This window comes from Suncus etruscus, chromosome 6 (genome assembly GCF_024139225.1).
Source record: "Suncus etruscus isolate mSunEtr1 chromosome 6, mSunEtr1.pri.cur, whole genome shotgun sequence".
Classification (NCBI taxonomy): Eukaryota; Metazoa; Chordata; class Mammalia; order Eulipotyphla; family Soricidae; genus Suncus; species Suncus etruscus.
In genome coordinates this window covers 1,323,040-1,336,102 of record NC_064853.1, presented here as the reverse complement: position 1 = coordinate 1,336,102, position 13,063 = coordinate 1,323,040, and the positions used below count along the sequence as shown (strand labels likewise).

Here is a 13,063-nt window from a genome sequence, read left to right as displayed (position 1 = left end):
GACGACGACCGCGGGCGTCCCTGCGGCGGCTGAGCCGAGCAGGTGCGGGGCAGGTGCAGCGCGGGAGACACTCCCGCCGCGCACAGCCCGGGGCGGGGCTTCGGAAACGACCAATCAGCTCGCCCGGCGCTCCCGAAGCGACCAATCAGCGAGGCGCGGGGCGCGGCCTCGGGCTCGCGCGCTTCCCCGGGCCGGAAGTGCTCGTGGCTTCCGGCGCGGAAGCCGGAAGTGCAGCCGCGGGCTCGGGTGACGGGCGTGGGGGCGCCGGGGCTCGCCTTGGGGGCCCCCGCGCCTCGAGCCTCCGCGCCGGCTCCCCGCCCGGGTCCGGTAGTTCGGCCGACTAGGGGAAGGCCCCGCCGCCACAGCTTCCGGACTCCGCGTCTCCGCCGACGTCACTTCCGGCGCTGGCCCCGCCCCCGCGCCCGCGCGCCGCTCGAGGCGGACAGACGCGGCCGCCCGCTCCGGCGGGTCCGCCCGACCCCGACCCACCCCGTCCGCGCGCGCCCTCGCCCGCCCGGCGCGGGGAGCAGGCCGAGGGACTCCGGCGGGGGCGGCGCCGTCTCCTGCCCGGGCCCCGCGGTGAGCGGCGCGGGGCGGACGCGGGCGGGCGGGCGCTGCGGGACTCCCGAGCCCTTGGCCTGGGCCCTCCGCCGGGGCGAGCTGCGCGGCCGGACCCGCCCGAGCACCCCGCTGCAGCGCTCCCGGGGGCCGAAGCCTCGGGGCACTTGGGGGCCCGTGCCCCGCGTGAAGCCTCGCTCTGTCCCCGGAGCGTCTCGACTCGGGGCCCGACGCCCCTCCTGGGCCTTCCCGGGGCTGGGCTTCGCGTTCCTTTGGGGCACACCCGGCTCTGTGTCCAAGATCACGACGGGCAGGCCCCGGGGCCCCCCTGGGATGCCAGGACCCAAGTCCCGGCCGCCTCCTGCAGGACCAGCGCGCGCCCCGCCCCGCCGTGCTGTGGCTCCAGCCTTTTAGTCCTCCTCCATTTTTGAGGGACCCCCCCTCCTCCTCATGGCTCTGGCAAACCTGGGGATCGGTTCTGGGTCTCCGGCCGCGGCCTGTAGCGGAGTCCAGAACTGGGGTTTCCGACCCAAGGTGCATAGGTCAGTGAGAGCCTGTTTTTGTTTTATTGGGCCACACCCACCAGCACTGGGGTTATTCCCCACTTGGGCACAGAATTCATTCCTGGCAGGCTTGGGGGGCCATTCGGATGCCAGGGTTCGAACCCGGCTAGGCCACATGCAAGGCAAAAATACCTTTTGATGCATTTTCCAGAACCAACCAATGCATATTCCTTTCTTTGTAGGAAGGGCCACTCATTGTGGACATCAGTCAGGGTCATGATGGGCTTCGTGCTGCGCCCTACCCCACTACCTCACTGTCCCTGGATCTCCGTCTGTCCCCTTCCTCCCCGGTAGTCTCAGCTCTGTCACTATCTCTGGTTTGCCCTCTCCCCTGTTCAGTTCTTTGTTTCTGTTCCACATTTCAGTGCTGACTTCATGTTTGTCTTAAGTTTGCTTAGCACCCTCCATCTGGTGAATGGGACGCGACCTCAGCCAGAGCTTAGAATTGGGGGTGGCATCGACAGCTTGTTTCAGGGTGCTGGCCCCTTCCCAGTGGGGTTTTAAGAGTTACTGACTCCGACTCCATTCAGGCCACTCTGGTGTAGGACTTGTACTTGCTGGAGGCGGGCAGCTCAGCCCTGCAGCGGGTCACATGCACCTCCGATATCTGGTTCCATGTGGCCCCGGGCAAAGGTCTGTAGCCCAATGCTGATCCCGAGATGAGTAGCTGTGGGTGACTCAGGCTGCTCCCCTTGAAAGGACTCTGGTGTGGGCAGCGATGGCTTTCTGTTGTCTGACCTTGAGTGTTTTTGCAGAACAAGAATGACTTCCTCTTGAAACTGGCCTGCCCGCTCTACTGAGAGCTGTGCGGACAGGTGAGACAATGGGCTCCATTCCCCTGGACCCCCACTTATGACAGATCAACACAGTCTGGGTCTCGGCCATCCTGGAGTGGGCTTCTTCATTCAGGCTCTACTCTGGGCTGATGGCGGAGCTCGGTATTGATTCAGAGCTGCTCCTGAGAACACCTGCAGTGTAGACATCTAGTTCTTGTTTTAAGAGTGCCCGTGCTCAGGGGCCACTTCTGGTTCTGCTTAGGAGTCATCCTTGGATTGTAAGCCAGGTCCTCACGATGCAAGGCAAGCAAGCGCCTTAGACCCTGTCCGAGATCCCTGGCCATTGTGAGACCCAGGACTCCGTTCTTAAGGGGCCAAATGGCTCCAGCCTCCCTCCACCTTCTCCCTTCTCCCTCCCCCCTCCCTCCCCTTCTCCCACCCCTCCATCTAATTCCTCCCTCCCCTTCTCCTTTGTCCCCTCCAGCCCAGCACATGCCCCTCCTTTTTTTTTTTTGGGCCACACCCGGCGGTGCTCTGGGGTTACTCCTGGCTGTCTGCTCAGAAATAACTCCTGGCAGGCACGGGGGACCATGTGGGACACCGGGATTTGAACCAACCACCTTTGGTCCTGGATTGCAAGGCAAACGCTGCTGTGCCATCTCTCCGGGCCAACCCTCCTCCTTTCCTCCTTTTGGGTGACTCCCACTCAGACCTTCACCTTCCATTTTCCTGTGCTGGTTCTGAGTTTCTTCTGTAGTAGACGCTGTGCCTGTGGGTGCTGGTGAATTTGCGAGTGTGCCTGGGATTGACCTTGGTGCTGGGACCACCCACCCTGGTAATCTGGAGGCCAGCACCTGTGGTCCTGGAACTCTCTGCTGGTTTGGCTTTGGCATGTCCCTGTGGACTATGGGGTGTTTGGCACCTGCCTAGTTTCCCTGTGTTCTGCGATCTTTGACCCTCAGCCATTGATCTTCCATCGGCAAAGGTCCACCTGGACCTTTTCCCCAGAATCGTGGCTGCTCCTCTGGATGGCTGCCTCTGGCCCATTGTGAACTTTGGCTCCCTGTGAAATTTAGGGGGGGCTTGGAGCCCCCAGGTCTCATGCTGACCCGTTAGTGCTCCCTGGGAGCCCCAGGTGAGATTTGGCTTCTCTAGTCATGACCTGGGTTCTAGATTGTTTCCGGTGCCTCTGAGGAGTGGGGCGACTGCCTGAGCCTCTCCTGGGCTTGCCATGCCTCTCAGCCTAGCCCTGAACTTCCTCACCGCTGTGGACCCTCCCCCAGGACCCTGCTGCCTCACAGATGGCCCTTGTATCACAGCATGGGCTCTTGTATGAGGGCACATTTTTGCACCACGTCCCTTGCTGTGGGGCAGATACCAGAGCATCCCAGCGAGGGAACCCCCACCCCCTTCCTGTTCTCTCCCTATGAGGGCAGGAACAGCAACAGCTCTGAAGCGCTTTGGTTTAGGGGCACTCCTGGAGGTGTTCAGCGCTATTTGTGACTGCTCAGGAGTGGCCCTTGGTGCCTAGCTGGGTTTGGACAGGGTTAACTATGTGCATCTCCTGGAGTGCCTGTCTCCCATCTCCTCACCCACACTTTCTGCACTCCATTGGCTTCTCAGTGGCTTGAGGCCAGCAGGCCTTGGCTCCCCCTGGGCCTGGCTCTGGGTAGACAGGTTCACTCAAGTGGCCCTGAGGCAGAACTGGTGCCACACTCCCCCTTGAAACTTCTGTTCTGGAGAGAGGAGGCTTTGGCTTGGGAATACCTGTGATAGGGTGATATCTTTGTAAGGGGGGGTGAGGGTGGCCATAGTGGCTGCCCTGGGGTGGGAGATATGGGGCCCACAGGAGGGCAGATAGGGCTCTAGAGATGATGCTGGGCGCACAAATGGGCAGGCTCTGCCCAGGTCTTGCACGGCTCCCCTTGCTCTCGGCCTCATGTCAGCACCTAACCAGGCTGGGTTGTCTGGGTGGGCAGGTAGGATCCCTGCACTGGGTGTAGGGAGTCCCAATCTTGGGGCTCAGGACCCCACAGAAGCTTTGCCGTGGCCCAATGTCCCTGAAGGGAATGTGGGGTGCTACTCTTTTTGAGCTTTCTGGCCCTATCTTTCAGACATGTAAAGAGTGGGGGGTTGGACCAGGCGGTGGCGCTAAAGGTAAGGTGCCCGCCTTGCCTGCGCTAGCCTTGGACAGACCTCGGTTCAATCCCCTGGTGTCCCATATGGTCCCCCAAGCCAGGAGCAACTTCTGAGTGCATAGCCAGGAGTAACCCCTGAGCGTTACCGGGTGTGGCCCAAAAACCAAAAAAAAAAAAAAAAAAAAAGAGTGGGGGGTAAAGGAAGGGCCCTTGTATTGCTGACTTGTCTTACTTGGGGTTCTTTTTCCTGAGAAATGAAACAGACAAGCACTGCCCGAAGCACAGATTTATGATGAGTTTGAATTAAATCTGGGCCATTGCGTGTTTAGGACCCTTTTCGTGGGGCTGGAGCTATGGCATAGTGAGTGGGGAGGGCCTTTTCCTGGAACGCAGCCAACCTAGGTTCAGTTCCCATCAGGAGTGACTCCTGATTGTAGGTCTAGTTGTAGCCCCCAAATCAAGCAGTAGATAAAGCACAAAAGAAACTTTGCCTTATTAGATTTTTTACATCCACATTCTGGTTTGTGGGGTCACATTGCCTTGAGCTGGGACCTTGGCTAAGCAGGCATGCCGAGAAGGCACCCACGCTGGTGGGGATGCCAAGAAAGCCACTCCGGCCTGCAAGCCACTAAGGGCTTGGGGCTGGCGAGACCAACAAAAGGTGATCTGGACAGGCCTGGGGAAACTCAGCCAACCGTAAGGGACGTGGTGTCCTCAGATATGTGACCAGAGACCAGGCAGGAGCCCAGAAATCAGCATCCTCATTGCCCTCAGCCTCCCCTGCAGGTTCAGAATGTTCTGGGGGTTGGAAAGAAGGCAGCGGGCAGGGCATTTGCTGTGCATGAGGCCAATCTAGATTACATTTCCCCTAGCACCCTGTATGGTCCCACAAACTCAGCATTACTAGATGTGATCCCCAATCCCCCCCCCCAAAAGAAAGTCCTTCATGGGTGGAAGAGTGGGTGTGGCCTGGGCTTGCCTTGAAGTCTGGCAGCATCTGAGTCTGGCAACTGAACCCTTTGGCCTCCCCCTCCGCCTCTCCCTCTTCTCCCTTTCCCTCTCTTTTTTTTTTTTTTTTTTTTGGTTTTTGGTTTTTGGGCCACACCCGGTGATGCTCAGGGGTTACTCCTGGCTATGCGCTCAGAAGTCGCTCCTGGCTTGGGGGACCATATGGGACGCCGGGGGATCGAACCGCGGTCCGTCCGAGGCTAGCGCAGGCAAGGCAGGCACCTTACCATTAGCGCCACCGCCCGGCCCCCCTTTCCCTCTCTTTCTCCCTCTCTCCTGCAGCCGGGATGCGGCAGGGCCCATGCTGGCTGCCCTGGACGTCCCATTGGTGCTGAGCCTCAGCATGGCGTCTGTGAAGTCCCCCGTGCTGGAGGAGCCCCGTGGGAAGCCGCTCCTGTCCTGGACCTCCATCTTTGGGCCGCGGAGCGAGAAGCTGGGGCTGAGCAGGGCCGAGGGTGTGCCCGAGGAGCCGGTGCTCACCATCACCATCACCGAGACCACAGCACTTGAGTCAGACCTGGGCGTGTGGAGCACCCGTGCGCTGGTCTACCTCAGCCTCTGGTTCTTCTTCAGCTTCTGCACCCTCTTCCTCAACAAGTACATCCTGTCCTTGCTGGAGGGCGAGCCCAGCGTGCTGGGTAATCCCTGCCCAGACCTTGGGGGGAGGGGAGGACACAGCCCACAGCCCCCATGACGCCATGTCCCCCACAGGTGCCGTACAGATGCTGTCCACCGCCTGCATTGGCTGCGTCAAGATCTTCGTGCCTTGCTGCTTGTATCAGCACAAAGCCCGCCTCTCCTACCCACCCAATTTCATTCTCACCATGTTGTTTGTGGGACTGATGAGGTGGGTAGGGTGCGCCCCTCCTCAGCTGCCCTTTGCAGAACTGCTGTGACGTGCCTCTCCTCTTGGGACGGCACCCGAGGCAGTTGGGTGCACAGATCCGCCTCATGCTCTTTTCACTTTTAGATTCGCGACAGTAGTTTTGGGCTTAGTCAGCCTGAAAAATGTGGCAGTTTCCTTTGCTGAGACGGTGAAGAGCTCGGCCCCCATTTTTACTGTCATCATGTCCCGCATGATTCTGGGGGAGTATACAGGTAACTGCACCCTGCCCACGAATGTCTTCGTTCTAGGCTCACATGTCTGTGTGGTTCTCCATCTATGGCTCTGGACACCTGACAGAGAAGTAGGTAGTCGTCAGGGCAGAAGGGACCTATGGACAGGTCAAGGCAGACACTCTGACGAACACCTCTTCCCTGCATCCCTGCATCCCTGCATGTGTTCCCCTGAAGTTTGGCACATTCCCTGAGGGAGCCACGGGCTGTCCCCACACTATGTTCACATCCCTTCTCCCCAGAGTCATTCTCTGCCCTGAATACAGGGAAAGTGATGCACTAGCGTTGTATCTCTTAGCTGAGGGCTTTGGGTCAGTCTAGTCGCTAAGGTTCTGGGCACAGACATGTACTCAGGTGTAGCCATGGGTACAGAGAAGAGTGTTGAGACACAGACATGGCTGAGCTCAGCTCCACAGGTACAGAAATGGATTGAGATGTAGATGCAGATTAGATGCAGACCTGGCCATGGAAGGAGATTCATAGACAGGGATGTGGGTATGGAAACATAGTCATGGACTTAAGTATGGGGGGCAGGTGTGGACACACTGGATGCAAGGAAGGGTGCAGGCCTGGACATGCACCTGGATGGCACCTGTTTGCTGTCATTAAGAAAATGACCAGAGGGATTAGGCAGATGGAAAGCAGATGGAGCACTTAACCTGCAGCTAGCCTGGGTTTGATCCCTGTACACCAAGTGATTGCCTGAGCCTAGAGACAGAGGTAACCCCTGAGCACCACTGGTTATGACCAGAAAACTAAAAAAAAAAAAAAGCCAACAAAAAAAATGACAAGAAGGGCCAGAGATAGGACAGGATGGGTTAAACCTTGCACAACCAACCCAGGTTGGCTCTCCAGTGTGGCCAAGAAACATAAAGGGGAAAAAAGTGACAAGGGCTCACTGGACTGGTGATATGCCTCTGGGGCCATGCCAATATTTCTGGGTGTTCCGTTCCTGCGCTGTTGGCAGCAGCATGGAACAGGGACCTTGTTGGTTCTCAGACTGGAGACCACGTGATGGATTTGAACCCGCAGTGTGGGGAGTTACAGAGACCAGATCCTCCCTGAGAACAGTCTGAAAACCTGGGTACATTGGAGCAAAGGCAGTGAGTGTGCTGGGGGTCTAGAGAGCTGGAAGGGTTGAGTAAGCGGTGCCTGCCAGATCCCAGCACCCCAGGCTTGATCCCAGCACTGTATGTGCCTCTGAGCACTGCTGGCTGGAGCCAAGAAGCTAGTTAAGGAATGGAGAGGGGGAGGTGTGTTGGGGAGACATTGTTGGGTGACCAGATTCTCTTCCCATATGCTGATGTTTCCGGTTCCATTCTTTGCAGGTTTGTTTGTCAACCTCTCCCTCATCCCTGTCATGGGAGGGCTGGCGCTGTGCACTGCCACTGAGATCAGCTTTAACATTCTGGGCTTTTCAGCTGCATTGTCCACCAACATCATGGACTGGTGAGCGGGGTCAGTGTATCCTGGAGGCAGGGTCCTATCACTGCTAGCTGAGTGGCCACTGCAGGCTCAAAGCCAGGCCCTCTGAGGCTCCTTTTCAGAAGGGGGCCCAGGTAGGTCCCTTTGCTTTAAGTTTGGGGCCACCTTCTTCTACCCATGCTCAGGGGACTGGAAGTGACAGGAATGGTACTCTCCCAGGTGAAGGAAAGAGGTTCTGTCCACAGCGTCACCTCCCATCACCTCCTGGTTTCTGTTTCAGTTTGCAGAATGTTTTCTCAAAGAAGCTCCTCAGCGGGGATAAATACCGGTTCTCGTAAGTACTAAAGGCAGTTGCCTCCAAGGGCTCTGCCCATGACACACCCAGATTCCACAGCGGGCCTGCTCTTCTCTCATGTGGCCTTGGTGCTTGTAAAGTCCCTGAATCTGGACTGGAACCCGTAGTTGGCTGTGCAGTCTGGATTGAGGGCAGGTCCCTTGGGCTTCCACAGTGGGGCAGGCGGGCATCAGTGCCTCTGTTCCACAGGGCTGCAGAGCTCCAGTTCTACACCAGCGCAGCAGCCGTAGCCATGTTGGTCCCTGCCTGGGTGTTCTTCATGGTAAGTGTGGGCACTCAGCCCCTTCGGAGTTCTTTTTTTTGGGGGGGAGGGGTGGTCACACCTGGCTCGGCACTCAGAGTTATTCCTGGCTCTGCGCTCAGAAGTTGCTCCTGGCAGGCTCAGGGACCATATGGGATGCCGGGATTTGAACCAGATGTCCTGTATTGGCCGCGTACAAGGCAAATGCTGTGCTATCACTTCGACCCCCCCCCCTCCTGAGTCCTTGTTCCTTTGGTTTTGGGGGTGTTTGGGCCACCCTGCAATGCTCAGGGTTTACTTCTAGTAGGCTCAGGAGACTGTGGGGTGCCAAGAGTCGGGTTCTAGTCACTGCTGTCTTGTTGAGCTAGTTAGGAGCCTCTGTCCTCAGCTTACACCTCAGCACTTCTGTAGTCAGGCCAAGTCGCTGGTAGGCCTGGAGCAGGCACTTGCCCCTGGGTCTGTGTTCCCAAACCTGCTGAGGGTCTTTACACGCAGGTTACAGGATGCCTCTTGTGGACGTCTTTCTGATGCTGGGGGTGGGCATGTGCTTTGAATCCCACACTCAGCACTGTGTCTGGTCCCAGCTTGTCCCCAGCAGTGTCCTCATGGTCCCTTCGAGGTCACACTGCTGTGAAGGTTCACAGTGGTGAAAGTGCCACTTAGGGTGTCCACCAGTGAGCTCATAGAGAAGTTTTGCAGAATGACTCGTCCCGCTCCCCCAGCCTAGATGAGCTATTGCATGCCACCCCCTTCCACGGGTGAGACCATGTCTTCGGCGTTGCCACCTCTGTCCCATGCCTGAGGGTCATTTGTCCTTCCTGTCCTGCACCCCCCGGTGCTTCCCAGGGTGGCAGCTTCAGTGCTCTTGTTGTGCCACTAGGACTTGCCCGTGATTGGGAAGAGTGGGAGGAGCTTCAACTACAGCCAGGATGTGGTGGTGCTGCTGCTGCTGGACGGGGCGCTGTTCCACCTGCAGAGTGTCACGGCCTATGCGCTCATGGGGAAGATCTCCCCTGTCACCTTCAGGTATGCCTGGGCCATTGCTCCAGAGGTTTGGGCATTCTTGGCCATGCCAGGGTTTGGACCTAGGGCTGGTGCTCTCCCATGGAGTGGTACCTTATCTTTTCTTGGTTGGGTGGTTTGGATCTACGCCCGATACTGCTGCTTAGGGATCGTGGTTAATCTTGGGGACCCTCTGGGTGTTTGGTATCAGACCCAGGTTGGCCATGTGTTCACGGCAAACACTGGCCTGCTGTCCTGCTCTCTTTGATTAAGTTGTTGGGTCCTAGAGAACAAGCCCAGGGCCCAGGGAATGTTGCCTGAGCACCACTCATTGTAGCACTGAGTGGCCTCATGTGAGTTGGTGTGGCCTGGGGTACTTGAGGCAGGCAGGGCTCTGGGCCGTGTGAGCCGGGGACACCTCCCTCCGGGGCCTGACTCTCCACACACAGGGCAAAGGCCACACTCTCATCCTCAGGTGGCAAACAGACAACACCCTCACCTAGTGTGGACATCAGTGGTCATTCCCATAGTCAGAACTGTGCACTGATGGGGCTGAGAAATAGCATGGAGGTAAGGCGTTTGCCTTGCATGCAGATCATCGATGGTTCAAATCCCGGCATCCCATATGGTCCCCTGAGCCTGCCAGGAGCGATTTCTGAGCATAGAGCCAGGAGGAACCCCTAAGAGCTGCCGGGTGTGACCCAAAAAACCAGGAAGAAAAAAAAAACAAAACAGAACTGTGCACTGAGCCATAGCAAAAGAATTACTTCTAGGTATCCCTGAAACTTTTGGGGGCCCCTCCCAACAATTCTCAGCAAGGTAACCCATGGACATCACCACCTCAGTTCTGTGGCACCCAGGCTTGTGATGCTTGGGAGTCACATAGTGCATGTGTCAGACCAGGCCTGGCCACACTCACGACCAGCATCTTCCTCCCTGCATTGTCTCTCTGGCCCACATTTTATTTGTTTTGCTGTGAGGCCATGCCGAGTGATGTTCAGGGCTTAGTCCTGCCTTTGTGCATAGGGATCACTCCTGGCACTGCTTGGGGGATCATTTGGGGTGCTGGGGATCGAACCTAGTTGGTTTCATGTAAAGCAAGCCCCCTCTTCGCTGTCCTATCGCTGTGGGCCCTGAAACCTTACATTCAAATATCCTTGTGGTTGACTTCTCTTTCCTGCCTTTGGGCCTTGCCTTCTACCCTCAGCCCACTAGTCATTCAGTCATAGGAGGGAGCTGTACTTCTCCCTGGTCTTCCTGACTCAGGGCTTCCTGGGTAGTGATGTATATAGTTGAACCGAACAGCTGCAAGCATGACCAATTCCTTCCACACTGTACCATCTCTCGACCAGAAACTTTTTCATGACTCTTCATGGTGTTTTTGATACAAGTCGGAAAATAGGAATTGGGTAGGGTGCTTGCCTTACACATCATGCCTTACAAGTGGAGGGTCCCCAAGCACCACCAGGAGTGATTCCTGGGTGCAGAGCAAGAGTTACCCCTAAACATTGGTCCAAAATCAAATCAGAACAGGGGCCGGAGAGATCGCATGGAGGTAAGGCGTTTGCCTCACATGCAGAAGGTCAGTGGTTCGAATCCTGTCGTCCCATATGGTCCCGCAAGCCTGTCAGGAGCGATTTCTGAGTGTAGAGCCAGGAGTATCCACTGAGCGCTGCCGGGTGTGACCCAAAAACCAAAAAAAATATCAAATGAGGACAAGAAATGACCATAGGAAGTCAGTTGTTCTTTAAAGAAATACTTCATTTTCCCTGTGCAGATGTGCCCAGGAGAGGCTGAGGTAGGGCTCAGTGACAAGTGTCTCACATGTTTAAGACCCAAGTTCAACTTCGTGAACTGAAGGAAAAAGAAAAAGCAATACAGGGAGGGAGCTAGGCCTTGAGTCTTGTTTCGAGTACTTGCCAACATCACCACCACCCCCCCCCCCAACTCAGGCCTGTCTCTGTTGCAGTGTGGCCAGCACCGCAAAGCACGCCCTGTCCATCTGGCTCAGCATCCTCATCTTTGGCAACAGAGTCACCAGCCTGTCGGCCATCGGCACCATCCTCGTGACAGCAGGCGTCCTGCTGTACAACAGAGCCAAGCAGCACCAGCGGGAGGCCATGCAGAGCCTCGTCACGACCACTGGCCGCTCCCTAGAGGAGGACACTGAGCCTCTAGTCCCCAAAGACCCCAGGCCCAGCCTGCAGTGAACCTCCTGTGCTTGGGAAACTAGGGTGGGACCAGGACTCGGTCCACAGCAGCGGAAGTTACTTTGGGACCCAGATGTTGGCTCGCTGCAGTGGATGCCAGGGAGGCTGCTAGCATGCAGGCTGGCCTGCAATCTTGGGATCACGGGACGGCAGTGCCGCCCCCATGCCTGCGCCTTGGCAGCCAGCTCCCTGCTGCTGAGGGCACGAGGTGGGCACATGCGTCGGTCCCAGGCTGCCTTCACCACTTATGGGAAGGCATGGTTGCTGACTGAGGTCTATACTGTGCCATCTCCGCATATCCCCTTACCTAGGGCTCCCTGACTTTGTGAAGTCAGTTTGTGAAGCTGTCGGGCCTCCATAGGCCCCCCCTTCCCTCAGCTGGCAGACATCGAGCTGTTTTCACCCTTGGTACAGGAGCATCTTTGGGAAGAGCAAGCACTTCCCACCCGTCGACTGCATTTCAGATGGCTCAGCATGGACAGGTTTGACCAGGGTCTGTCCACTCGCTGAACCTGCAGCCTGGGAGAGGCCCTGGCCAGTGCGGTCCTCTCGCCATGTCTTACAGAGCACTGTCACAGAGGGTCTTGGGAACTCTCTGTCCTTGAGCTTGCCTTGGGGACTCAGATATGGCCCAATCCAGTGCACAAGGTGTGCTTCGCTTTCAGGCTGAGGGGTTCCAGGCTCCATCTTCCTGTTCTCTGGCCCAAGGCGCCAGAGCCATTCCCTGGCTTCCAGTTGACCACATCAGTCTCCTTTCTAAAACCCAATGTCAGGAACAGCAATAATGTCCAAGATCTGCCTCTGGAAAAGTGTGCCATTATGTTGGATTAAAATGAGCCTTGTGAACTGCAAATGAGCTTCTTGGGCAATGAGTCTGGGATCTGGTTGGTGGCCCACTGCTATACCGTGTGCTACAACCCCAGTCTCCAGCTTCTTACCTTCCTCAGATCCCAGGTGGGAGGTGGGTCATGTGGCTCCGTGAAGCCCAGAAGACCGCTTCCCGCGGCTGTGTTGCTGGACAGTGCTGTGGTATGTGCCCCCCATAGCAGCTTTTAGATTGTTTTGATTTTCTAAATGTGTGGGCTAGAAAAACTAGTATTTTCTTAGTCCAGAGGAGGGAACACCTTTTTCTTGGACAGATGAGCCAATGGAGCACCTTCCATGGCTCAGGCTGACATCCTGCAGACTTGCTGTAGCCCTGTGCTGAACCGACTGACTCTACAGGCAGGACACTTTTATAAACTTACTGCATCATTTTTCTAGTGATGTCAGACCATACAACCATTGACGGGCTCTTACTCCTGTGTCTCTGTCCTGTTCCTTGCCTTTGTATAAACACACTTGAGCCGGATTTTTTAATTGGGTATCAGCTCACAGACATGAAAACTTAGGGACAGAAGCAGCTCTCATCAATAAGGGAATGCTCAACTAGTAAACAATGGTAATTTTTGCTAAAAATTCAGATAATTGAGGCTGGAGAGAGAGTGGGCAGGGTGCTTCCTCTCACACAACGGACCCTGGCACCTCAGTCGCCATGAGTCCTACCAAGATTGATTCCTAATCTCTGCTGGGTGTTTCCTACACGTTGGCATTAAAAATAGGCAATGGTGGGCCGCGGCGTTTGCCTTGCAAGCAGCCGATCCAGGACCAAAGGTGGTTGGTTCGAATCCC

At 56.7% G+C, this 13,063-nt stretch overlaps 1 protein-coding gene across 1 annotated transcript; it reads left to right on the top strand.

Moving 5' to 3' along the window:
• Nucleotides 1-1,815: 1,815 nt before the first annotated feature.
• SLC35E2B (solute carrier family 35 member E2B) lies at nucleotides 1,816-11,680 on the top strand. Its single transcript, XM_049775803.1, has 9 exons — nucleotides 1,816-1,936; nucleotides 5,326-5,681; nucleotides 5,755-5,890; nucleotides 6,014-6,141; nucleotides 7,488-7,608; nucleotides 7,865-7,918; nucleotides 8,129-8,201; nucleotides 9,061-9,206; nucleotides 11,152-11,680. Exons 2-9 carry the CDS (start codon nucleotides 5,345-5,347, stop codon nucleotides 11,390-11,392), a joined length of 1,236 nt encoding a protein of 411 aa, XP_049631760.1. The 5' UTR covers nucleotides 1,816-1,936; nucleotides 5,326-5,344; the 3' UTR covers nucleotides 11,393-11,680.
• Nucleotides 11,681-13,063: the final 1,383 nt, after the last annotated feature.

Coding starts and splice junctions, on each gene's coding strand:
- SLC35E2B (XM_049775803.1), top strand. CDS start 5,345: ATGCTGGCTGCCCTGGACGTCCCATTGGTGCTGAGCCTCAGCATGGCG. Junction 7,919..8,128: donor GGGGATAAATACCGGTTCTC/GTAAGTACTAAA, acceptor TCTGTTCCACAG/GGCTGCAGAGCTCCAGTTCT. Junction 9,207..11,151: donor ATCTCCCCTGTCACCTTCAG/GTATGCCTGGGC, acceptor TCTCTGTTGCAG/TGTGGCCAGCACCGCAAAGC.